Source organism: Peromyscus maniculatus, chromosome 7 (genome assembly GCF_049852395.1).
Source record: "Peromyscus maniculatus bairdii isolate BWxNUB_F1_BW_parent chromosome 7, HU_Pman_BW_mat_3.1, whole genome shotgun sequence".
Lineage (NCBI taxonomy): Eukaryota > Metazoa > Chordata > Mammalia > Rodentia > Cricetidae > Peromyscus > Peromyscus maniculatus.
In genome coordinates, this window is record NC_134858.1 from 33,073,943 (window position 1) to 33,099,568 (window position 25,626).

Below are 25,626 nucleotides of genomic sequence, written 5' to 3' on the forward strand. Positions count from 1 at the left end.
CTCTAAGTTATTGAAGTATTTTAAATGAAGAAGACTTGTCAGGAGACTCGGAGTTGTATGTGATTACTATTCAGGTAGTTAATGTGCTCTCTTGGTTTATTTTTGTTTTCTAAATGGCTTCTGTGTGACTTCCCTGATTATAACTGTACTGGATTAAACTTACAGCACTTAACCAAGGTTTTTTTCTCTAAGCATATCCTAGATTTTAGTTACTGCAGAAAAATATTTTTTCTCAACAGTTGCTAAATGGCACGTTTTGAAATTGATTGAAAATAGGAATCAATTCTCTCTTTTTTAAAGGTCACATTTCCTGAAGATTAAGATTCCCTTTAAAATGCAAACCAATTTTAAAAATTTACTATTTTGAAGAACTATTACTGATCCCAAAGCCAAGTTTTTGTTCACAATTAGGGGAACAGAGGAAGGGAGGGCTAGAAAGAGAGCCTTGATCAGCCTTGGGGGAGATGGGGGGTTCTGGGGAGGGGGGTAATTCAGAAAGAGAGCCTTGATCAGCCTTGGGAAAGCAAAATTGATGCTTCAAAAACAAAGTAATCAAATCTAAAAACTCAGGAAGGGCTTTCCCCGAAGGACCATTCTGGCAGCATGTTGAGGAGGGTTATACAAGCAGTGAGTTCACAACCCGAACAATGAGCTAAGCAAGCGTTAGGGAAGTGTTTCCTTTCCGAGCTAAGACGAGACGGACCTTTAGCTCTCCACTGCCAGCAGGACCTCTGCCTAGCCCAGCACCGCCCAGAGAGTAGGCACCCACACAAATCACCTGTGCAGGGAAGGGGGCGGCTTCAATCCTGGTTACTTAGGAAACAGCAGCTCCTCTTTTAACCTCAAGATTCAAGGAGCAGAACTTTGTCAGATGGCATTACAGCTTTCTTCTGTGTGGAGGAAAGAGGCGACCTGATTTGTAGACAGATGGGCCTGTGCCTTGTAGCTGCCTTCCTTTGTTTTTGGTGCTCTGCTGTCTGTGGGAGCCTCTGTTTTACCAGAGCCTTCCCCAGGAGCACGGTGACTATGAAGCATCTTGTCGGGACTGCAGTGGAGGGGTATGATTACCTTGGAATGAATTTCACCTGAACGTATGAAAAATATAGAAGGACTTTCTCATAGTCCATGAGTTCCCTCTGAGACGAGTGAGTTAGAGAAACCTTAGCAGGTGTGTGTGTGTGTGTGTGTGTGTGTGTGTGTGTGTGTGTGTCTGTGTGTGTGTTAACTAACTAATTGAATCTAGTTTATTTCACTACCTCCATAAGTTAGGAAAAGAGGTGTGTGCGTGTATTTCTATTGTATATGTATATGTTTATATGGTAGATGGACCAAAAAAAGTGCCATGGTAGGGATATATCTATATATCTATATATATAATTTTATTGTATTTTATGGTCATTGGTGTTTTGCCTGCATGTATGTCTGTGTGAGGGTGTCAGAAACCCTGGAACTGGAGTTACAGACAGATGTGAGCTGCCATGTGGATGCTGGGAATTGAACCCAGGTCCTCTGGAAGAGCAGCCAGTGCTCTTAACCATTGAGCCATCCCTCTAGCCTGAGAGTATATTCTTGGACAGCAGTTTAAAGTTCTGAATGCCAGCAGACTTTTGCATATAAATTTAGTTTTAGAGAAATACACATTATAAATTAAAACCACATAGTAACTACAGTGTCTCTTTACCCTCCTTTATGATGGATTTAGGGCAAAAAGCAGATTTTTTGTACTTATGATCTTTTTTGTCATTGGAAGGTCAAAGGTAAACAGTGTGGTTAATATAGATGGAGTGTCATGTACTTGAATGAATTGAGCAGTTATACTTTATATCTGTATTTGGCTTACACAGTGCATGGATCTGCACCTTAAATGGAGGGGAGAGTCACCTTCCTGTGCTGATGGTGGTTGTTGGAAATGGTGCTGTACACTGTGGCTTCTTTTTAGAGAGTGCCTTGATGATATGTGTGTAAAAATCTTTAAAATGTTCATATTCTTCATGTAGGAATTCTACTTCCAAGAATATAGACTCAAGACATAAGTAAAAGAGTATCTAAAGATTTATGAATGATACTCATTCATACACATTCATACTTGGGATATATATACACACATATATGTATATATAATGCATGTATATATACATATTATATATATTTATATTAAAAAGTAACTTAAGTATCCCAAAAGGATAATTTAATTAGATTATATCCATATATTATATACATATATTTATGTATATCCACCCAATAGAGTATGTGGTGGTTTGAATGAAAATGGCCCCTAAAGGCTCATCGAGTGACATTATTTGAAAGGATTGGGATCTATGACCTTGTTGGAGGAAGTGTGTCACTGGAGGTGGGCTTTGAGGTTCAGAAGCTCAAGCCAGGCCCGGTCTCTCTCTCTCTTCTTGCTGCCTGCCAAATCCAGATGTAGAACTCTTGGCTCCTTCTCCAGCACCATGTCTGCCTGCACACTGCCATGCTTCACACCATAAGGACAATGGACTAAACTTCTGAACTTGTCAGTCAGCTCCGAATTTAATGTTTTCCTTTATCAGAGTTGCTGTGGTCATGGTGTCTCTTCACAGCAATAGAAACCCTAGCTAAGACAGAGTATCTGCTAGTGTTACATGTGATGGTCATGAAAGGTTTTAATAAGAAGAAAGATTAGTAGATAAGAGATTATTAAAAGGATTTAAAATTATTACACATTCCTATCTTAGTTATGTGTATATACACACATGTGCGGAGGATTGGGAAGACATGTATCAGAATGCTGGTGAGTTTTCACTGGGTGTTGGGACGTTCATCTTTATTTTTCCTCATGTGTTTTCTGCACATCCTATATATTCTGTGCTGAATGGTTGTGGTTTTTTTAAATGAATATTTATAGATGCTTTCTCTTAACCATTTTCTTTTTATAGAACTAACATATTCATTGTCAATTATGTGAGGAAAAGACACGGAACATTTTGTTTGACACAGCATTATGTTAACACTGAGTATTTTTGAAAAGTGTTAAAATGAGATAAATGATAAAGTTAAAAAAAAGTATGATTTTAATCAGAATTCTGTTCCATCTAATGTGATTAAAGTCTGAATTCTGGTTTTACGTTTTACAGGGAAATTCCTGAATGCTGTGTTTGCCACACTAGAGGTCAAAGAACCTCAGGCAGGTGATGTGTCCAGGTGTGTGGTGTAGGGGAGTGCTGCTTCTCTGGACCTTCATTCTGTTGGTCACTGTTTCCACATCAGCAGAGAGGGCGAGAGGAGCGTAGGATGAGCTGTGTTGAGGCAGGGAGGGCTGTTTTCTGCCCACGGTGGTGGTACACGTCTGCGGTGAGAGAGGTGGCATGCCTGGTAAGGCCACCTGTGTGTGACGTGGCAGGAGCCTTGTTTCGCTGGGATAAACTTGGTCAAGCAAAAATGTTCATCACCCAGGGGAACGCAGGGAAAATTGTGTGCATCTGTTTGTGGGCTCGGGGGAGAAAGAGGAGGAGAAATAACGCAAAGAGCAGTAACCCTAACATTAAGGGCATTGTATGTTTGACAAAGGAGATACTTTTGAAATGGACATAGCATTGAGCGACTTATTTCCGGTGTTGCTCATGGGTCTCCTTTGTACCCATCTGGCCTTCTGTGCTGTGAGCGATGTGTAGTGATGAGATTGTGAGATTCCATTGCTGCTGAGTCCAAGTCATCGGACCCATAGACAACACTACCCTTGCAGTCCTCCGACACGGAGCTCTCCTGCACAGAGGTCAAGCCCACAGATACTTAGTGAGTGCCCCTGATGGACATAGGTTCTTTCTAACTTCCAAGATCAGCCGAGATCATGTCTGTAATCCCAGCACCAAGGAGTTAGAGACAGCAGGATCGTTGCAAGTTTGAGGCTAGCCTGGGTTACATAGTTAGAGGCTAGCCACGAGTACTCAGTGAAACCCTGTCTGAAAGTGTCCAAGAGCGGCCCAGGAGGCTTTATCAAGGAGGCCTCTGTGTGGTCCATATTGAGGTAAAAATAATGAGCTGTGAACCTTCAAAGAGCAGCTGTAAAGTAGGTCACAAGTGAAGGTTAAAGTTCACTGTAAAATCCATGTCGCTGCCCTTTAATAAATAAATAGCTGGAGAAAGATTTGGCAAAAGGAAGAAGCAATCCTCCATGTCCATATTTTCTCACAAAGTGTCTCCTGTTACCAGGTCACAGGAATGTTTACTTTGCCTTCCCACCACTGCTGTGTCTGTCCTTAGCCTTAAACTAGGAGAATTCAAATAAATCCAAAGGGTTTTCACACAACTGACCCCTTCTGCCAACAAGTATGTTAGTATATCTACTCCCACTTCTGGAAGGGGTCACCAAGAAAAGAAAAAAAAAAAAAATGGAAAGGTTGACCTGATGTCAGTGACCTAGATAAGCTTAAGTTTGTAAGCTTTCAGACTCTGGAGTAGGAGAACAGACATGAGCACTTTCTGAGTCACAGTTTTGTATTATTATTATTATTATTATTATTATTATTATTATTATATTGTTTTGTTTTATATTACTGCCCAGTTACATTCCTAACATATTGTTAAGATAGCCTGTCATTCTGTTTTGTTTTGTTCCATCGTCATGGAATCTGTTTCCAGCCCTGGCCAAGCAGGAACACAGGGCAGGATCTGCAGAGGTTACTGATAACCTTGCCCAGCATAATACCTAGCATGGTGGGGGTGTTGTTGTTGGTGGTGGTGGTGGTTAATACACTTCTGCTGATTTTTATTTTTTACTTTTTTTTTTTTGAGACAGGGTTTCTCTGTGTAGTCTTGGTGCCTGTCCTGGATCTTGCTCTGTAGACCAGGCTGGCCTCCAACTGACAGAGATCCGCCTGCCTCTGTCTCCAGAGTGCTGGGATTAAAGGCATGCACCACCACCATCCGGCTCTGATTTTTAAAATTAGATGCACGAGTGAATAAATGAAGGAACAAATGGTGTAGCTAGAATATATTAAGTTCAGATGTCAGTTTTTATTAGCTATGATTGCACATATGGGAATTTCATTATATTAAAGTAGTCCTTTCATTTTAAGGGACATTGTAGAATGCTTCTGGAAAATAGAGTTTTACAGCATTGAAAATGCTTGCTCTTAAGGATGCACCATGTTCTGTGGAAAAGTGAGAGCAAAGAAGGATGTCTGGGGGCACTTAGCCAGATCTGGAGGATGCACAGACGTCCTTAAACTTACTCATTTTATTTATCTTGCTCATTGTCTACCACTTCCATTAGAATGTAAGGTTTAAACTTGGGTCTGTGTTATTTACTTTTATTTTTATAATGGAAACTGTCTAGCCTTTAGGATAGTATCTGCTATATAATAAATATTCAAAAATATTTGTTGCATGAATAAATTTTATATATATATAAATTGTCTCTAAAAAGAACTCATTGGTTCTACCCCTACCCATCATATACATGGTGATTTGTCTCCATGTTCTTGCCAGTCCTGGAATTTATGGACTGTCTCTAGCTAAAAACCAAAACCAAAACCAAAACCAAAAATCCAAAGCAAGCCAGAAACAACCTTTCCCTCAGGTGGCATCTGTCGGAGCCGTTCATCTGTCTGCTGCCATTTTCTTGCTGTTTTCCTGCTGCATGGCAAAATTGGAAAGTCTCTACCCTTCTTTCTCCCACTGTTGGCTGCTCTCTGTGATTCCCGTTAAGTTAGCCTTTCTCTGTTGACCCAATCTTGTCAACATCATCAGCGTCTGAGCTGCACCTTTTGGATAGCAGCTGGACTTGCTCTGCTTCTCACCTGGCCCGAGACAGCTGACGACTAGAGAGAGCTTTCTCCTGGATTCCACCCCTTCATTGTGTCTTTCTTACATTCCCATTGATCCTCTGTTCCATCTCTAAAGGTTCTTGGTGGGCACGTCTTGTTCTCTAAGCATACTTTCCACAGAAAAGCCTGAGCTGATGCCCGGCTTTCTTACCTCTGAAATCTGCATTTCCAGCTCTGACTTCTCCCTGTCTCTCCAGACTCATTGGAGCAACTTTGGACCTCATGGTAGCAGCTGGATGTCCAATAGACATCTTCACTGTTCCCCAGGCATGCGGAAGTGCTGACTCTCCCCTTCTTCACTTTGCATCCCCCCCACCCCCACGCTCTGGATTTTTAGAGTCAACAGGCATGCTTTTCTCTTTCCCACCAGCCCCGAGAGTTATCCTTGCCATGTCTCTGCATCTCATCTCCTTGAGTTCTTTGGTTCTGCTGTAGACTGTGTCCTGAGTCCACCTGCATTTCATTGTCACAGCTCACACTCATGTTTGCCACCCATCGTGCCCTCATCTGTCCCCCAAGGGCCCAGTGTTTCCGGATGGCTCTTCTTCTTCCATTCTTGACCCACTCCAGTGTGTTCTCCATCAGCTCGGAGTAGTTCCTAGTAAAAAGCATCCTAGCACCTTGGAAGAAGGAACAGAGCTTCTAAACTCAGTTTAGTGTCTAGATGCATGTGTGGGTTGAGAAGGTAGGGGTCATGAAGAGCCTAGGATAAGGTGTTCAGTTTAAAGATGTTAGCGGTTCTCATGGTTTAGATTCTCTTTCTTTTTTTAATGTTTTCTAGTGATCTGAGGCCTGGGCTTTCTCCGGAAGTCTTCCCTGCCTACTTCTGTAATTGGACGCTATGCATCCAGACCTCGGACCCTTATGGACACTGCTGTATGTTCTTGTTATTCCTTGTTCTTCTGCGAGTTCAGGTAAGAGGAGTATGATGGGGCTTTGGCTGAAGCCTTTCCTCATCTCAGTCTTTTGCTTTATACTTATGTGAAGGTGGATATGTATGTATAGTAATGTGTATTCACTGTGTAGCATTTATTACCTATTAAAAATACTGTGGGGGCCTGGCATAGCGGCACACCTTTAATCCCATCACTTGGGAGGCAGAGGTAGGAGGATCTCTGTGAGTTTGAGACCAAGGTGGGCTTATGAATTTTATGAGCATTAAGAACTAACACATATAGAGATAAGAAACTGCCGTATAGACTCAGATGAAATGTATTTAATGTACTTTCTCTCTCTGCTTTTCCCCCCCTTCCTCCTCCTTTCTTCTTTTGCACACGGGACTGTTCCCTTGCAGACTTGGCACCTTATTTTATTTCTGAGCCACACTCTGCTGTCCAGAAGCTTGGTAGACCCGTGGTCCTACATTGTTCTGCTAAACCCGTTACTGCCCGCATCTCATGGCTGCATAACGGGAAACGATTGGACAGAAACACGGAACAGATTAAGATTCATCGGGGGACTCTGACCATCCTGTCTCTTAACCCTTCCCTTTCTGGTTGCTACCAGTGCATTGCCAACAACAGCATTGGTGCCATTGTGAGCAGCCCTGCAACAGTGTCCGCTGCAGGTGAGTTCAGTTTGAGTCTTGTTTCTGTTGTTTTCTTGAAATCTATGGGTTTTCTATTTGTCCCTGCAATTTTCATAGTGGGATAAAGTTGGGCACTGATATGATCCATGCAGGGGTCTGAGAGTACTTAACCTTGTCTTGACTTCAAATAGCTGAGGAAAGATGTTGGAACCTCTGTAGCCCAGCCTCATAGCTTAATCTCTAGCAATAGTGTGAAAATTATTATTATTATTTTTAATTAGCACAGGACAGTTTTCTAGCGTGAATTCTGGCAATATCCTTGTGAATCTTTTAAAGTCCTTAACATCAGTACAGACAAAAAAAGGTGGCTTTTGACACTCCTTTATTTCATGCAGTCCTTTATCTTTCTTTCACATCTAATTGTTTTATTTCCCTTGATTACCAGGGGATTTTAATTTATGTAATTGAAACCAGGCTAAAGGAGCAGGGGGAAAGAAAAAACTGGCTGTAAAGAAAGGAATGTGAAGAATTGAACTTATGGAAAATCTGGAATGCGTGGTTTTCCTTAGTAAGTTTGAGCCATCTGCCTTTCGAATGGCGATGGCTTCCAGTAATGGAAACCGGCTTTGTGAGGGCACCCCTATTTACAGAACAAATCTGGATGCCCCTGGAGTAGAGTTTGTCATAACTGAGAAGAGTAAATGTTTTTGTAGAGCTCTGACCCATGCACAGCTCCAGGACACACACTGGAGGGTTGATTTCCTGGAGGCAGGCAGCTGGCTTCCTTGGGTGGAGGGGATAATAAAGGGGCTGCTCCGTCCACGGTGAACTGTCTAAACCGAAAGGCATGGGTACCAAGCCGGTGCATCTAGGCTCAGTGGGATGCTGTGTTTTATAATGTCCTAGGTTCATTCCCAGAAGCTGTTTTATTGCAGGGAAAGTGAGTTTTGATGAAGACCCCTCTGAATGGGGAAGAACTTATCTCGACAGAATGGGAGTAATTATGCTGTGCAGTTCTCTTTGGTGTTTCGGAGCAGCTTGTTTTCCTTACAGTTCCCTGGAGGCAGTGAGTGTGGAAACTGTGTGCCCTGACTTAGCTGCCAGCCCTCAACTTCTCGCCTCTGCCCCAGCGCCTCTTTCAGATTAAAAAACTCTTATTGCTGGCTGTGGTGGTACCTGTGATCCTAGCAGTTGGGAGGCTGAGGCAGGAGGATCACGAGTTCAAGGCCAGCTTGAGCTGTCTAATGTTGTATAATGAGACCTGTCAAAAAGCAAGCTTGGCTGGGCGCGTTGGTGCACGCTTTTAGTCCCAGGACTCGGGAAGCAGAGGCAGGTTGATCTCTGCATTTGAGGCCAGCCTGGTCTACAAAGCAGTTCCAGGACAGAGCTACACAGAAACCTTGTCTCAAAACAAATAAACAAATAAACAAAGTCTCCCCACCCCCCCCCCAAAAACAAAACAAAACAAAAAAAAAAACAAAAACCAAAAGATCCCGCTATTTCTGCTATCACTGGGAACTGGGATCCGCTGCCACAAAAGGCCATTCTGTGTGATTCTAAGTTTTAATTTCCTTTCAATTGTTTTGCACCCATTTGTTTACTTTTTTATTCCAGCCCTTGGTGATTTTGATTCATCAACAATGCATGTTATCACTGCCGAAGAGAAGAGCACGGGTTTCATTGGCTGTAGGGTACCAGAGAGCAACCCCAAAGCGGAGGTGCGCTATAAGATCCGGGGAAAGTGGCTGAACTACTCCACGGGTGAGTCCTGTGCTCTCAGAGGGCGGGGAGGGGTTTCATTAGACAACTGACCCCAGGGCTCGCTCCTCACCACTTAGGCCATATTTAAACTTCTTAGAGCAGATGGTCTGCATGGGCGTGTATAAGTAAGATGATCTGTCACACTCTTCCCCTTCCTGTGGCAGACCGTATCACACCTGGAGTGTGCCGTATAGATTTTTGTTTGTTAGGCACCCTTTATCTGCCACCTCATACTTCCGATTGGAATGTTAGGTGCATTAATGCAGGGACTTTGCTTCCTGCATCACCAGGCCGTGTGTGCCACATGTGTGCCAGGCTGTGTGTGCCAGGCCATGTGTGCCAGGTTGTGTGTGCCAGGCCGTGTGTGCCAGGCCATGTGTGCCAGGTTGTATGTGCCAGGCCATGTGTGCCATGTTGTGTGTGCCATGTTGTGTGTGCCATGTGTGTGTGCCAGGCTGTGTGTGCCAGGCCGTGTGTGCCAGGCCATGTGTGCCAGGCTGTGTGTGCCATGTGTGTATGCCAGCCCATGACTGGTGAAGAATAGCTACTCCATGTGTATTTATTGAGAAACGTGGTGAGCAGCCAATGACTAAACACCGCAGTGGCTGCAGGTCAAGACGTGTCCAGAAGGATGTGTGCTCATTTCATCTTGGTCCAGATGATGTTCTTGTGTTTCGCTCTGACCATCTGCTGAAGGTTTTGCTGTGTGAGCACTGCTGGGCTGGAAGCCCCTTTCTCTTGGGCAATAAAGCTTCTTTGCTGCTGGTCTTTGGTGTAAATCTCCGCAGTCTCTGCTAGTTCCAGTTGGGGGGGGGGGGTCTGCACAGCCTGGAACTCTGTGGGCGAGGATGGCCTTGGCCTTCTGGCCCTCCTTCCTCTCCCTCCCTCCTGCTGGGATTACAGACATGTGCCACTAGGCCTGATTTTATGTGGTGGATGCTGGGGCTGAGCCACAGGGCTTCGTGCTAGGCAAGGATTCTACCAACTGAGCTGCATCTCCAGCCCCTGATTACATCCCTCTGCCTTCCCCAGGAAACTACATAATCCTTCCTTCAGGAAATCTTCAGATTTTGAATGTCTCCTCGAAGGATAAAGGGTCATACAAATGTGCTGCTTATAACCCTGTCACCAGCGAACTGAAAGTTGAACCCACTGGCCGGAAGCTCCTTGTGAGTCGTAAGTATTTGGGAGAATGATGGTGGCTAGGGAAGGAAGGGTCCTCACAAGTATGGCTCATGAAGCCTTGGTAAAGGAGAGGTCAGCATGCTTTTCATTCCTGTCTTTATTTTAACATTATTATTATTATTATTATTATTATTATTATTATTATTGTGTTTGCCTGCATGTACATCTGTGCACCATATGCACACTGGTGTCCTCAGAGGCCAGAAGAGGGCATCTGGAAAAAGGGTTACAGATGGTTGTAAGCCTTAATGTGAGTGCTAGGAATAGAACTTGAGACCCCTGGGAAAGCAGCCAGAGCCCTTAACCACCAAGGCTCCTCCCCGTGCATCAGTGTGTTATAGAGTAGTACTGTACTTGTTTTTATTTTACTTTTTAAAGATTTATTTATTTTATGTATATGGGAGTTTTGCCTGCATATATGTATATGTACCGTATGTGCCTAGTGCCCGAGGACTATATCAGATCCCCTGGCACTGTATTTATGGATGGTTGTGGGCTGCCATGTGGGTGTTGAGAACCGAAACTGGATCTTCTGCAAAAATAACAAGTGCTCTTAGCTGCTGAGCCGTCTCTCTAGCCCCAATGAACATATTTTTTAAATGTATCAATTTTACAACAGTGATGTGATCAAGTGATTCTATCAGATATGATACAAATCATGACTGATTTTGGTTTATGACTGATAAGCTGAGGCAGAACATAGTAAAGGTGTGGCTTTAGGCTCGAAATTCTACATTTCCAAAATGCCAATTCAGAAAAAAATCTCAAAAAAAAAAAATCACAAAATATTTGTCTTTTGACTCTCAGAGAAAAATGGTTTTGCTATGCATAGGGCCTTGCCACATGAGGCAGAAATGGAAGCAGGTCCCCAGGTGTTCCCAGATCAGCTAAGGGAGAGGATGGATTTCTAATAGTCCTTTCTAATACTGTTTTGTGTTCCCTTCCTTTTTCAGGCCCTTCCTCAGATGGCTTCCACATTCTTCACCCTGCTCTCTCTCAGGCGTTAGCTGTCCTTCCTCACAGCCCCGTTACCTTGGAGTGTGTGGTTAGTGGGGTCCCGGCCTCACAAGTGTATTGGCTGAAGGACGGGCAGGATGCTGTGTCAGGAAGCAACTGGAGAAGGCTGTACTCTCATCTGGCCACATCTAGCATTGACCCAGCGGACTCTGGAAACTATTCCTGTGTGGTGGGCAACAAGTCTGGAGATGTAAAACATGTCACTTACATAGTTAATGTTTTGGGTAAGGTCTTACTTATTCAATATAAAGATTTCATTTCAAATCAGGTCATTTTCCTGGACTAATTGTTTGAAGGATATCTGTGAGCTAAAAATGAGACACAGAATGTCGAGAAATAACCACACCGATAGCCAGAACAGGGTTCATTTCTGTAAAGAGATGAAGAATGGGATGCATCTCTGGGTGGCATAGAACATTCGATATAATGTATTCTCGGGGCCTTATCCCTGCTACATGCCAAGCGGAGAGAGATTGGTGTGTGTGTGCGTGCACTCATGTGTGCCTGTATGCACGTGTGAGCGTGTGGTCCTTCAGCAGTAACTACGATGGAACTGACTAGAGATATCATCTCACAAAGACATCGAGCTGTTCACTTTTTGCCTTTTTGTTGTGTTTGGCTGACACAATCCACCTACATTTCTATAGATAGTCTTTATTTCAGTCAGGAGCTGGTATTGTTATCCTGTAGCACTGGAAAAATGTTTTCCTTTGTCAAAACAGATTTTTGTGAAAACTAGAAAGAATAGAAAATGGTCTCATTAAATAAGACTTTTGTAAAATTTTTATACATTTGATTTATACTCATAGCCTGATGTAGGTTAGTGATGCTGGGATTAATGTAAGTGAATGACAAGTGAGCTCTAAAAATCATTGGTGGGCCCGGGTGTATAGTTCAGTGTTAACAGTAACCTGCCAGGTGGTGGTGGTGCATGCCTTTAATCCCAGCACTTGGGAGGCAGAGCCAGGCGGATCTCTGTGAGTTCGAGGCCAGCCTGGGCTACAAGAATGAGTTCCAGGAAAGGTGCAAAGCTACACAGCGAAAGCTTGTCTTGAAAAACCAAAAAAAAAAAAAAAAAAAAGAAGAATAACCTAAGATATGCATGGCTCTGGGTTTGATTATCAGCACCAGTAAAAACCTACCAAACAAAAAAATTCCCCCAACTCCAAACCCAGTGATACCCAGAACTGGATTAATATGTATAACCACTTATTTTTGCCAGATACTGAAAGTGTTGGTAAATGAGGTACTTTCAAGAGTAAGAAGCCACTTCTTAAGCCAGGCATGCTGGCACACACCTTTAATCTAGCTGTGGAGCCAGTGACAGGCAGATCTTTGTGAAACCAGCCTAGTCTCCATAGCAAGTGCCAGGACAGAGAGGGACACTGTCTCAAAACAAAGCTTTGTGGAAACTAGAGTGTTTTGCCTGTCACACACATAGCCTCAAAGTTGTCTGTAAACAGAATTGGTTTATTTATGGATTTAGGCAGGATGGGTTCAGTCCTTGCTTAGTGTTTTCTCTCTTTCTTTTTTAAGATTTATTTATATAACAGCGTGTATTCCTGCAGGCCAGAAGAGGGCGCCAGATCTCATTACAGGTGGTTGTGAGCCACCATGTGGTTGCTGGGAATTGAATTCAGGACCTCTAGAAGAGCAACTAGTGCTCTTAACCTCTGAGCCATCTCTCCAGCCCCCAGTGTTTCCTCTTTATGTGGATATGCACCTCTACCCTCCTTTGAATGAACTTGAAAGCCTTGGCTTGTGGACCTTGGACAAGTTCATGGCCAGGCAGCTAATAGGATGTCACACACATCCTGGATAATGTGGGCTACAAAATGGTTGTGTTTGGTGAGGTCCCTGATGCACCAGCTATGGTTCAGCTTGCTGATGTTCTTCATCACCTTCTGGCTCTTTTTGAGGCTCACAACCAGAGGCTAACCTAGAGCCATGGCTACTGTTCTTTAGTGGCCACAACAGGCCTGTAAACAGAATTTAAAACAAACAGAGTATTTGATGCATATAAGATTCTCATTTTGAATAAAACCTTTTTGTCTCCTGTTTACAATAATCCAGAGAAACTATTACTTAATGTTGAATGTTAAAAGAAGAACAGGGTAGAAATATGTACGTGTGTGTGGTGTGTGTGTGTGTGTGTGTGTGTGTGTGTGTGTATGTGTATTCATAGGTGTTGGAGTATAAAATGGGTGGGTCAATATAAAAAGAAAAGACTCTAACTTAGTAGCTGCACATTTATTTCTGCTGGTGAAAGTTAATTATATTTCTCAGTGTTTCTTGATGAGCACACAGATGGAAGAATGGATGTAAGAAAGAACACAGAGAGATTCACTACTCAGTGCTAGAAACAGGTTCTCCCTGACTTGTGAGATAGTTAAATGTGCCTGCTTTCTTTTCAGAGCATGCTTCAATTTCTAAAGGGCTACAAGATCAGAAAGTGTCTCTGGGGGCCACCGTACATTTTACCTGTGACGTTCACGGGAACCCAGCCCCCAACCGCACCTGGTTTCATAATGCACAGCCTATTCACCCCTCCTCACGGCATCTAACGGAAGGAAATGGACTGAAGATCACTGGGGTTACCATGGAAGACGCTGGGCTCTATCAGTGTGTCGCAGACAATGGCATTGGATTTATGCAATCTACTGGAAGACTTCAAATTGAACAAGGTGTGCTTTTAGGTTATGTAATCACAAGAAATTTTACTTCATAGGTAGGCTTTTTCAGTAATTAGAAATGAAGTCATGTTTATTGAAAGAAAATAATCCTATCACCATATAAGAACTGTGTTTCCCATGATCTTTGTAGTGACAGACTGGCATTGCTATGATGAAGCCACTTTATTTAATCAAGCTCATTTAAAAAAATGTTTTGGGACAGAGAGATAGCTTAGTGGTTAACAGCACTGGCTGATCTTCCAGAGGACCCAGACTCAATTCTCAGTTACAAATGGTTATGAGCTGTGATAACCATTCCAGGCTCGGGGATCCAATGCCCTTTTCTGGGCTGTGTGGGCCTCAGGCACACAAGTGGTACACAGACATGCATGTAGACATAACACCCAAAAACATTAAAAAAAAAGTTGTTTCTGCCTGGTGGTGGTGGTGGTGGTGGTGGTGGTGGTGGTGGTGGTGGTGGTGCATGCCTTTAATCCCAGCACTAGGGAGGCAGAGGCAGGTGAGTTCAAGGACAGCCTGGTCTACAGAGTAAGTTTCAGGACAGCCAGGGCTACACAGAGAAACCCTGTCTCAACAAAACAAAACAAAACAAAACAAAACAAAACAAAACAAAACAAAACAAAACAAAACAAAACAAAACAAAACAAAACAACAAAAAAAAGTTGTTTCTAGGATGGAGATTTAGCTCAAGTGGAATAGCATATGTGATTTCCTGGGTTTCCATAGGGCCTAAGTAACAGACTGTTGGGAAACATTCATTTTCAATAGTTGCTACATAGTTTATAAAGGTATATGTTAAAACCCACAGTCTCTCTTGCCCTCCCCATCCATACCAGCATCTGTCAGCCAAGTCTTGTCTTTTGAACCAACTGGTTTTATTAGTTCTTGAATAACCTTCCATGTGCATATGCAAGCAGTTATACACCATAGGTGTGTATACATGTGTATACATGTATTTTTATTCCTTTTTAAAAACAAATGGTGACAGAATTCTTTCCTTTAAAATTTTTTATATAACCTATAGTTTGAATTTATTCTCATATGGTACACCAAAGCATATTTTTATTCTTTAAGAAAAATGGCTGCTTACTGTTGCATTTTTATAGTTGCAATAATTTGAGTGGAATCTGATGGTAGCTGTTTGAGATGTGATGAATGTCTCAAAATAATTGAATAACTGCATATGTGTATCTCTAAAAGAAATTCCTAGAAGTGGACTTGCAGAAAAAAGCTATATATGTATTGGAAATTTTAATATTTATTATCAAATTTATCCTCATAATTATGAATTCATATGTTCATGAGCATTTAGATTTCCTATTTCCTCACATTCTCACCAAGACAGAGTAGTAAGGTCAATGTGTGTGTGTGTGTGTGTGTGTGTGTGTGTGTGTGTGTGTGTGTATGTGTTTGTGTGTACATGTGTGTGTGCACACATGGGCTCATGGAGTCCAGAGATTGAAATTGGGTATCTTCCTGAATTCTTTTATGTTTTGAACCTGAAACTCATTGACTGGGCTAAGCTGGCTGGCCAGTGACCATTGGATCTGCCTCTCTGCCCATTTCCTGCACCAGGCTTGCAGATACTAAATACGTACTTCCATACCCAGCTTTTATGTGGGTGCTGGGAATCCAAAGTCATGCTTGTGTGGCAAGCATTTTACCAACTAGGCCGTCTCCCCAACCCACATATATAAAAATACGTAGTTTTCAGTTTGTATTACTTTTGTTGTGGGTGAAGTTAGGTATCTTTTCATATGCATGTGAGACATTTAGGTTTACTTCTTTATATGTTGGCCATCTTTTGCCTATTTAAAAATTTAAGTTTAGGGTATTTTTCTTATTGATTTATAAGAGGGAAATTGTTTATGATGTGAGTTATAAACATTTCAGTGTTCAGAGCATCAGTGTGAAACAGAACACCTCATTCACCGTGGCATGACAAATTTAAAAGTTAATAATAAAAACACACATTTTAAAGAAAATTGTCATACATTTGGAAACATTAAGTTATACTTTGAAATCATAGTGGAAGTTTAAAATACTTTGAGCTGAATGGCCATAAAAATGCCAAAGATCAATGTCTTAGGGTTATGATTGTTGCACTGGAACACAGTGTCTTAGTTAGGGTTACATATAATTGTTGCATTAAAACACAATGACCAAAAGCTAGTTGGGGAGGAAAGGGTTTATTTCACTCACAGTTCCATATAACAGTTCATCAAAAGCAGTGATGGCAGGAACTCAAGCAGGGCAGGATCCTGGGCATAGGAGCTGATGCAGAGGCCATGGAAGGATGCTGCTTACTGGCTTGCTTCCTATGGCTTGCTCAGGCCACCCTTTTATAGAACCCAGGACCACCAGCCCAGGAATGTCACCATCCCCAATGAGCTGGGCCCTCCCCACCAATCACTAATTAAGAAAATCCCTTACAGCTGGATATTTTGGAGGCATTTTCTCAATTGAGGTTCCCTCCTTTCAGCTAACTCCAGCTTGTGTCAAGTTGACATAAGACTAGCCAGCACAATCCATCATGTCCTGTGGGAAGATGGCCAACATGGAATTTCGGACTTTTATAGCCTCGTGTGCTTACCAAAGAAAGCCAGTAAGGTTGAAAATTATGGAGTAAATCAGAGAAACAGAGTAGGTTCAAAGAAAGCAGAAGATGAGAGAAACAAAGCCCAGAGCAGACAGCATTTAAGAACGGTAAAGCACAAGATTAATAAGCATAGAAATGGGTCCTTTGTAAAGTCTAATAAAGTGAACCAATCATTTGCAAAATTGATTAAGTAAAAAAGTAGATATAAGTGGACAGTTGTAAGGGGGAGGAGGAAGTTGTAAATCTCACTATAGAGATTAAAAGTAATAAAGTAATTGATAAGACAGTAAATTAAAAATATAAACAGAGCTGTGGTGTTAACCTCCTACCACTGTGACAGAATACTTGAGGTGATCAATTTAAAGACAAGGCGGCTCTATTTTAGCTCATAGCTGCAGACATGGTCACTTGGGCCTGTTGCTTTGGGCTTCCGGCAGACAGCACAGTCATGGCTAGAGGAAGTGCTAGACCTGCTTACCTCATGGCCCGGAAGCAGAGAGACAGAAAGGGGGCAGGTTCCCAGTCTTCCCTCAAAGGACACTCCCCAGCAACCTAACTTCTTTTCAACTAGGCCCCATCTTGTTCAGATTTCACTGTCACTCAGGAGCATGGCAGGCTGGTGACTAAGCTTTCAACTCATGGGCTTTTGTGAAGGAACTCCATATTCAAACTGTAAGATGGGTAAATTTTAAGGGAAAATAGAACTTAGCAAGGCTCTGACTTAAAGTAAATAAAAAGCCTGAGTAGTTCTCGAGCTATGACAGAAATTGAATTAGGAGTTAAATTTTTCCCACAAAGAAAACAACAGACCAGATGGTTTTGTAGAGTCTACCAAATTTGCAAGTAATAGACCTTTCCAGATATTACACAACTCTCCCAGAAAAAAGGGGAAATGCAAAGTCTCCAGTCAGTATACTCTTGAGTCCCAAATCACAGAAAGATGGGATAAGAAAGTGAGCTAAAAGCAGGTCTTATTTGTGAACATAGGTATAAGAATCATAACAAAACATCTGCCAGCCAGGAATGTACAAAAAACATGTATCTTGGTGAGGCAGCTTTCTCAGAAGTCTACCATAAAATGTATTGTTCACCCTGTTTACTGTACAAAGGAGAAAAACCGTGATTATTTCATAAGGAGTAGGAAAAACTAGACAAAACTGTGCTAGACAGTCAGAAAAAAAGGAACTAGAACTTGATAAAAGGCATCTAACAAGGACTTAGATGAAACATCTCTTACTAGGAAAATGGCAAAGGTACTCTCCTTAAAACTCACTCTAGGTATCCATGTATGAGAGAATCCAGCCAGTAGAGAAAGATACAAAAGAAATTAGAAGGAAATAATCCAAATAGTTATTAATTTATAACCAATATTGCCATTGTATGCTATCCAAAGTGCTTACTAGCTCTTATTATTGTTTTCTTAATAAAATACTAATATTTAACAAGAAGGTAGGTATAGGCCTAAATGAGCACAACTCATTTGCCTTTCTGTATACCAGCAACAAACAGAAAATACTATTTAAAAATCACTTTTTATATTAGTAACAAAGTTACACACAATGACATTTTAGGTCATGGGTAGCAAAATTTGGAATTATGCAGTTACCTGGTCTTCAAACTTTTTTATGCTATTGCAGTTGAAATCTTATCAGAATATTTTGAAGACTTTAGCTAGGCTTTAATGGCATCTGCCTATAACACTAGTATGTGGAAGGTAGAGGCAGGGGGATCAGGAATTCAAGGTCATCCTTGACTGCATAAGGAATTTGAGTTCAGCCTGGATTACATTAGAGTGTGTGTGTGTGTGTGTGTGTGTGTGTGTGTGTGTGTGTGTGTGTGTGCGTGCGCGCGCGCCCTTGAGAAAATGATTATAAAACATATAATCAGAGGCCCAGGAGTAACTAGAGTACTCTAAAAACATGAGGCACTGGCTATAAGCATAAAAAACTAGTAATATTTTCAAAAGCATTGGATCGCTACAGAAACAAATAGACTCCTGGATATGACAGAGGATGACAAAAATATATTTACATGGAAGGACCTGACTGAACTGGTACTGTACACCCCACAGGGAGGATATTAGTTTCAAGTTTTGACTTGAGATAATTAATTATCAAAATGAAAAAAAAAAAAAGCAAAAATTGAATCTCTAACTCACATGGTACATAAAGATAAATTTACCAGGGAAAGTTTTTGAGGAATATGTTGGAGGGTATTTGTATGATCTATGAGTCAAATGTTTTAGCAAGTCATGTAAAGCATTTATGAATGGCACATAAACCTGCCAGGAGATGTTCAGCTTCATCAGTCCTCAGGGACATGCATGTTACGGCTAGTTAGAGCGTTTTTACTCATTCACTTGGCAAAAATTCAGAAATCTGTGAAGACTGAGTGTCTTTAGTTTTATCAGACATGATAAATAGGTCTAGAGAAAAAGAAACACGCTGAAAATAATGTCTTCTGTGTTGATCAATATATCTTATTGTGGCCTCCCTTAAAAATCCCTTCAGGAAATACCAGAACTAGAAGAGAAGACTTGGTACCATTTTGATTTGGAAATAAAAATGGTGTTCATGTGGATGAACTTAAAATCGGTTTTCTCTAATCAGATTTCACCAGAACTGTCCACTTTCTTAAAGGAATAGTATCTAGTTTTTTTTTTTTTTTTTTTTTTTTTTTTTTTTTTTTTTTTTTTTTTTTTGATTTATTTATTTATTATGTATATACAGAAGCGGGCGCCAGATCTCATTACAGATGGTTGTGAGCCACCATGTGGGAGCTGGGAATTGAACTCAGGACCTCTGGAAGAGCAGTCGGTGCTCTTAACCTCTAAGCCATATCTCCAGGCCCTAGTATCTAGTTTTATACTTCTTTACCTTTTTCATGTTAGGGTCAGGTTCTGGCTTCACTTAGTCTGTATTTACTGCACTCAAGTAGGCACAGGATACCTATTGAAATCTTAGTAGATTTGTTTATGTATACTCCTTTCAGGAGGAACAGAGAACCTGTATAGGGAATTTGAGGAACCTACAATCATGAAAAATTATACTTTTTAAAAATTATATACTGCAAACCGGGTGTGATGGCTCATTCCTTTAATCCCAGCATTCAGAAGGTAGAGACAGGTGGATCCTTAAGTTTGAGGCCAACCTTGTCTACAGAGCAAGTTCCAGGACAGCCAGGGCTTTGCAGAGAAATCTGTCTCAAAACTGCGCCCCCCCGAAAAAAAAATCACACGCAACATCCTGCATGGCATGGTACTGGAAAGGTGATGGGTGATGGAATAAAGGAAGGGCAGATAGACAGACAGAAAAACTATCATTGGATGAGCTGTGTTCGCTCTGATAGAGGACCCCTAAAATGCAATAACCCAGAAACTCAGTGCTTTTATTTCTATAGCACAGGAGGAGGGGTTAGCTGGTCTCAGTAGGGGGATTTGTGGGGAGCAGTCTCAGGTTGCAGTCATACAGGAGGACAAAGCTGCAGTTGTTTGTTTTTTAAATATACTGTCAACCAGAGGAAGGCTTTGCCAGTTCCCTGAGCCTGACCCTCATCTGGGAAGGCTTTGCCAGTGCCTATGGGTTTGAGGCATTGAGGTTCTTGTCACTCAGGATTCCATCCTACCCTTACACATTTACTTGGGGCTTCCTCTGAGCCCCACAATTAAGTTGATGTGTGTGTGTGTGTGTGTGTGTGTGTGTGTGTTTGTGTGTTTGTGTGTGTGTGTGGTGTGTGTGTGTGTGTGTGTGTGTGTGTGTGTAGTTGTGTGTGTGTGGGTATACGTGTGTGGAGGTCAGAGGACAACTTGTGTAAGTTAGTTCTCTTCCTACCATGGGTTCCAGGGATCGAACTCAGGTTGTCAGGCTTGGTGGCAAGTGCCTCTGCTGGCTCTGAAACATTCTACTTTTCGTTGTCCATTTTACGTAGTGGAAGTTGAGAAGGGAGCTGATCAGAGGGGATATCTCTGCAGCATCATTTCTGCAGTCGGATGAAATGACTTCGCAGGGCAGATGTTCTCATGTCCCTGGTTTTGACTCTGTGAATTGTGTTTCTCATAGACAGTAGACTGAAGCCTGTGATAGTCACAGCACCAGCAAATGTAGAGGTGATGGACGGAGACTTTGTGACCTTGTCTTGCAATGCCACCGGAGTGCCTGTCCCAGTCATTCATTGGTATGGCCGCCATGGATTGATAACCAGCCATCCATCTCAGGTCCTTAGGTCCAAATCCCGAAAGTCCCACCTGCTCCGACCTGGGGACCTGGACCTGGAGCCTGTCTACTTCATCATGTCCAGAGCTGGCTCCAGCTCTCTGTCTATCCAGGCAGTTACTCAGGAGCATGCTGGGAAATATACCTGTGAAGCCACAAACAAGCATGGAACCACCCAGTCAGAAGCACTCCTCACAGTGGGTGAGTGGCTTGCAGCATTTTCCTCAGGAGAACACTACCCCGTTATAGTCGGGGAGGAGGTGATTTGAAATGTTATCTTAATGAATGTATATTTTCCCCCTGGCAATGAAATATAGGGCTGTGTTTGGGGGTATTTTGCTGTACAGGAACCAGGTGGGCCCCGGTCTCTGTTTCTTATTTAAGCCTTACTTGGGAATGAGCTCAAAATACAATCTGTCTTTGTGATTAATGGCTTGGGGGTTTGAAGGTACTGAAGAGGTTATTTCACATAGTTTTCAGAGGAGACCTGAGAAGCAAGACTCAAGGTCTGAAGGGTTGGCTTGTGTGTAGACTTGGGGTCCTATCGAATGCCCAGATGTGGCTATGAGGGTCATTTTCCTAGTGGAATGTATAATAGTGTTTATATGCTATTGATTTGTCATGACGATGACTTAACCTACGGTTTTTGAAGTACTCAGATTCTAACCTTACTCCAGTGGGCATGGAGAGCAGTGCTCCCCAGTGTTAAGTCAGCAAATGGCTGAATCGGTTTGTTGAACAGTCAAGTCAGCTGAGTGGATTATTGCTGTGTTCTTCTGAGACTCAGGATATCCAATACTGCTCTAGTAGTGGACACAGAGGTTCCTGCCCTAGGCACACTCCCTTTTTAGGGTTTCTTTTTGTTTTTGTTTTTGTTTTTTGTTTGTTTGTTTGTTTGTTTGAGACAGGGTTTCTCTGTATAGCTTTGTGCCTTTCCTGGAACTCACTCTGTAGCCCAGGCTGGCCTTGAACTCACAGAGATCCACCTGCCTCTGCCTCCCGAGTGCTGGGATTAAAGGCATGTGCCACCACCGCCCGGCCTTTTTAGGGTTGCATGTGATCTTTTTCTGCCTGGATCCTCGGATGTCTTTTCTGGTCATAGAGCCCATGGGATCTAGGTCATGTTTATCCTGGAGTTCATGCTCTTCTCTGTAGATAGCAGCTGTGGGGCTCCAAAGTCCCCGCTTTAATTAGTTCCCAGTCCAGGTTTGGATGGGTGTTCTGGCCTGGCCTGTCCTCCAAGATGTCCTGTAAGCAGAGGAGGAACTTAGGGTGGTCCTGGCAGAAAAGTGCTGGTGCTAGAGTTTGGGAGTTTTCACGTGTAAACAAGGGGTCTCTAGCTCTGGGTGAGCCTGGCGGCCAGAAGAGTAGTGTGGAGAAACTAGGGACTGCACTCCCTCTCACATGTGCTGTTCCATGCATGTTAGAGGTGGGACAGTGTGTGGCTATGACGCTTGTGGGCCAGCTGCTGAACTCTGCCTGCTTCCTGATATATGTCACTGATGTCCTCTTCATAGGATTCATATGCAAGTCTGAGAGGCCAGGAAAGCTGTTACAATGCTGTCTGGTGATAGGAATCATTCCATAAATATAACGTATTTGGTTATGATTATTGCTATTTAATTACTGGTAAATTACAATTATTTATTGTGGTGATGTTTGTGACAGGAAAAGGTAGTTATTGACTTTAATAATCTTAAGCATTTTCTAATTGAGGCAGTTGAATATTACACACACACACAAACACACACACACACACACACACATATGAATGTGCATGTGCACATATGTATATGTATTTGTATACACATATTCCACTAAGCAAAATAAGAGTGGCACAGCTTAGAATTATTAGCTGCTAATAGGTCTACAGAAACTGCCTGGATAGATTGTGGCAGGCATGATTATTTTATGCAATAGACAGCTGGATAAGGAGATATAGATGTTATGACTGTAGCTGCTGGAACTAGATATTTTGTCTTTTTCACTTTAAATATGAGAAATCTGAAACACTTAAATTTCACAACCTAACTTGCTTAGATTAGATCTTTCACAGTCTCCTTAGTTCCAGATCCTGTCTCAGTAAATGCCATTTTAATGAGTAGTAACCCTGTCAGCTACATCCTACCCATCTGGACTTTTCCATGCTCCAGAGAATTATTAAGACCCGACTGAGTTTATTAAAGCTTAGACACTACGTATTAATGCACTTCTTTGCATAGAAACCTGAGCCTCATTAATCTCTAGCGCTAACGGACAGTTACTTGTTTATTGTGGAGAGGGAAAGCTGGATCTGAAATCGAGGTGATACCTCCCTCTCTCCTCTTTCCAGAGACCTGAGCTTTTTGACGTCTTGGATGTACAATATTACAGAGTGAGCTATATCTGTAGCTCTAATGGGGGCTGGCCTGGGTGTCCGGCAGTGTGGTGTGGGAGTGAGTGGTCACCAAGGGGACACCTTCGTCAGGTGTGGCTGTGTTCCACGTTTCATTAGTTCCTGTGCAGACTCACTGAATTCATTAGCATGTCTATATTTTTTCCTTAGAATAAAGCAGTCTACCTTTAAGGTGAGGGAGGGGATTCATGCTTGTAGTCAGTAACTGGGAGACCAAGGCAGGAGTATTGCTATAAGTTCAAGGCTAGTCCAGACGATGGAGTCAGAGCCTGTCTTAAAGGACCCAACCAAAGCAAGTCTGTCCAAAAACAAAACAAAAAAAGGGCATAAAGTTAGGGGACTGAGGTGGGGGTGCTAGGGAGAATTGGAGGGAGGTAATAGTGGACAGATATTATCAAAATACGAAATATGAATGTATGAAATTTAAAAGAAGAAACATTATTTTTAAAATACAGAAATAGAATTCTGCCCACTTTATAGAGTTGTTTTGAAGATATACTGAGATAATAACCATGAGCACTTTCAAGTATCTAGACAGTCCTTAACTCTACGATGATTTCATTTAAAAATTTTCAGTTTAAAACAGTGGTATGAAAGTGATACACTTTCAGTAGAAACAACACTCTGAATTTTGGTCTTTTCCTGGGCTGGCAGGAAGAGCTGTGGTACTCTGACCCCGGGCAGTAGCAGTGAGCCGTTCCTCCCAGGCAGCCATTCCAGCTGAGGGGGACATAATAACTGTAGTGTGCTGTTGCTAAGTGATGGTGTCTGACGGGTTGGGAATATAAATATAAATACCTTTTCAACTTAATATCTTAAATTTATGATGAGTTTATTGAGATAAAATGAAAAGCGTCTGCATTGCTAATCTTCAAACAGTATCTGATATAACCTTTTAATTACCCAAAGTATATTCTTTGCAGCAGTAGAGGTTAGTCAGTTCCCCCCAGTTTGGAAGTTTTGGCAGGCGGCACTGCACCTGGAGTAACAGAAATGGAATTGTGATGCTCTTGCCGTGGACAGGCTGCAGAATAGCGTTTTTTCTTAACCTTCTGTGTAAAGGGAGGCATGTGGTATGGAAACTCTTTTGTGGCCAGATACCACTTCCCAGTGGTCAGCTGCCTGGAGGATCCAGGAAACGACTAATGAAACAAGAGTCCTCCTTCCCCACCACCCAAGCCGCAGCTAATCCCCCCCCAGTCAGAGCCCGCTGCTCTGCACCAGCGGGCACCACATCCACCCTGAATGTCCACTCGGTTCTGACTCACTGGGTAAACATGCTCCTTCCAGGAGCAATATTTTCAAGTTGTCTCAGTGAACTCAATTAGCTTTCTTCTGCAGTGTTTCACACTGCCTCTTATTTCCTTTGATAGAAGATGATTCTAGGACATTCTTTCTCTCTTATACTAACAGGGACCTGACCTTACACTGTTAGTCTGGGTCTTGTTGGTTCTTTGTTCATGTGTGGTTCTAAAATCACTCCCACCTTTTACCAGGAATCTGACTTCGTTGTAGGGGTAACTATTTCCTCTGCTCACTTCCTTCTCGAAGAAGGAGTGAAAAATAGGGGCTCTTTTGTTGGCAGTGTTAACAGCACTGGAGAGGAGCCAAGCTGTCAGTCCTTGGGTTTTATTACACACTGACAGTCATTTGTCTTCTCACTCACACTTTCCCTGTTCTTCTCACAGGACTCTACCACATTCCTCTACAGCTGTTGCTTAGACTTTCAGAACTCAAGCTCCTCACCTCTAAAGCAGGAGGAAGTACTCTTCTCTACCTGAGAAATAAATGAGACGACTCATGTTAAGTGCCTCACACAATTCTTGGCACAAAAATGTTCTCAGTCGTTTTGGATATGTGCCCCTTGTGTGTGTGTGTGTGTGTGTGTGTGTGTGTGTGTGTGTGTGTGTAAATGTATTATTTGTTTACCTTCCTCTATGTATTCTAAATGCTGTTGGTTGTAGGAGCTAAGCTTCAGACTGGCAATTTTTTAATGATATTTTTATTAATTCTTTGAGAATTTCCTACCACTTTTTGGAACACATTCGTCCTCCCTTCTCCACCTGTTCCCATGGCGACCCACTCTACTTTCCCATCACTTCCACCCAACTTGGAGATTTTTTTTCCCCTATGGAGTCCAGTTTGTGTTGCTCGGCTAGTTTTGGGAGTGGGGCGAGCCATGCTGTGTGGTTGACCTACCAGGGGCGACCAAATAAAGAAAACAGAGTCTTCCTCTCCAGCAGCTACCCTGGCAGTAGCTCCTTGGCTAGTGGTGGGCTTTTGTGCCCACCTTACTTCCTCCGTGCTGGGATTTTATCTTTTCACGTTACATCTTCAGTTGGGGGGGGGGATGCTGGGGCCCAGGTGGCATTCTCCTTTTTTCAGCCCAGGGTCCAGCCTATAGAACAGTGCTACCCATTTTGGGGATGG

The 25,626-nt window shown here is 42.4% G+C and overlaps 1 protein-coding gene across 8 annotated transcripts in view; it reads left to right on the forward strand.

Annotated features, from left to right (window-relative positions):
- Cdon (cell adhesion associated, oncogene regulated) overlaps positions 1 to 25,626 on the forward strand; it is a 92,739-nt gene that overhangs the window by 25,246 nt on the left and 41,867 nt on the right. For 7 of the 8 annotated variants that reach the window (XM_076575987.1, XM_076575986.1, XM_015998420.3 and 4 more), the window contains exons 2-8: positions 6,589 to 6,721; positions 7,102 to 7,374; positions 8,950 to 9,096; positions 10,129 to 10,272; positions 11,235 to 11,522; positions 13,713 to 13,982; positions 20,649 to 21,002. In XM_076575987.1, the coding sequence (XP_076432102.1) occupies positions 6,649 to 6,721; positions 7,102 to 7,374; positions 8,950 to 9,096; positions 10,129 to 10,272; positions 11,235 to 11,522; positions 13,713 to 13,982; positions 20,649 to 21,002 (1,549 nt within the window). In that variant the 5' untranslated portion in view covers positions 6,589 to 6,648. The remainder of the gene's footprint in view (positions 1 to 6,588; positions 6,722 to 7,101; positions 7,375 to 8,949; positions 9,097 to 10,128; positions 10,273 to 11,234; positions 11,523 to 13,712; positions 13,983 to 20,648; positions 21,003 to 25,626) is intronic. The other variant, XM_006979790.4, reaches the window with a different exon arrangement.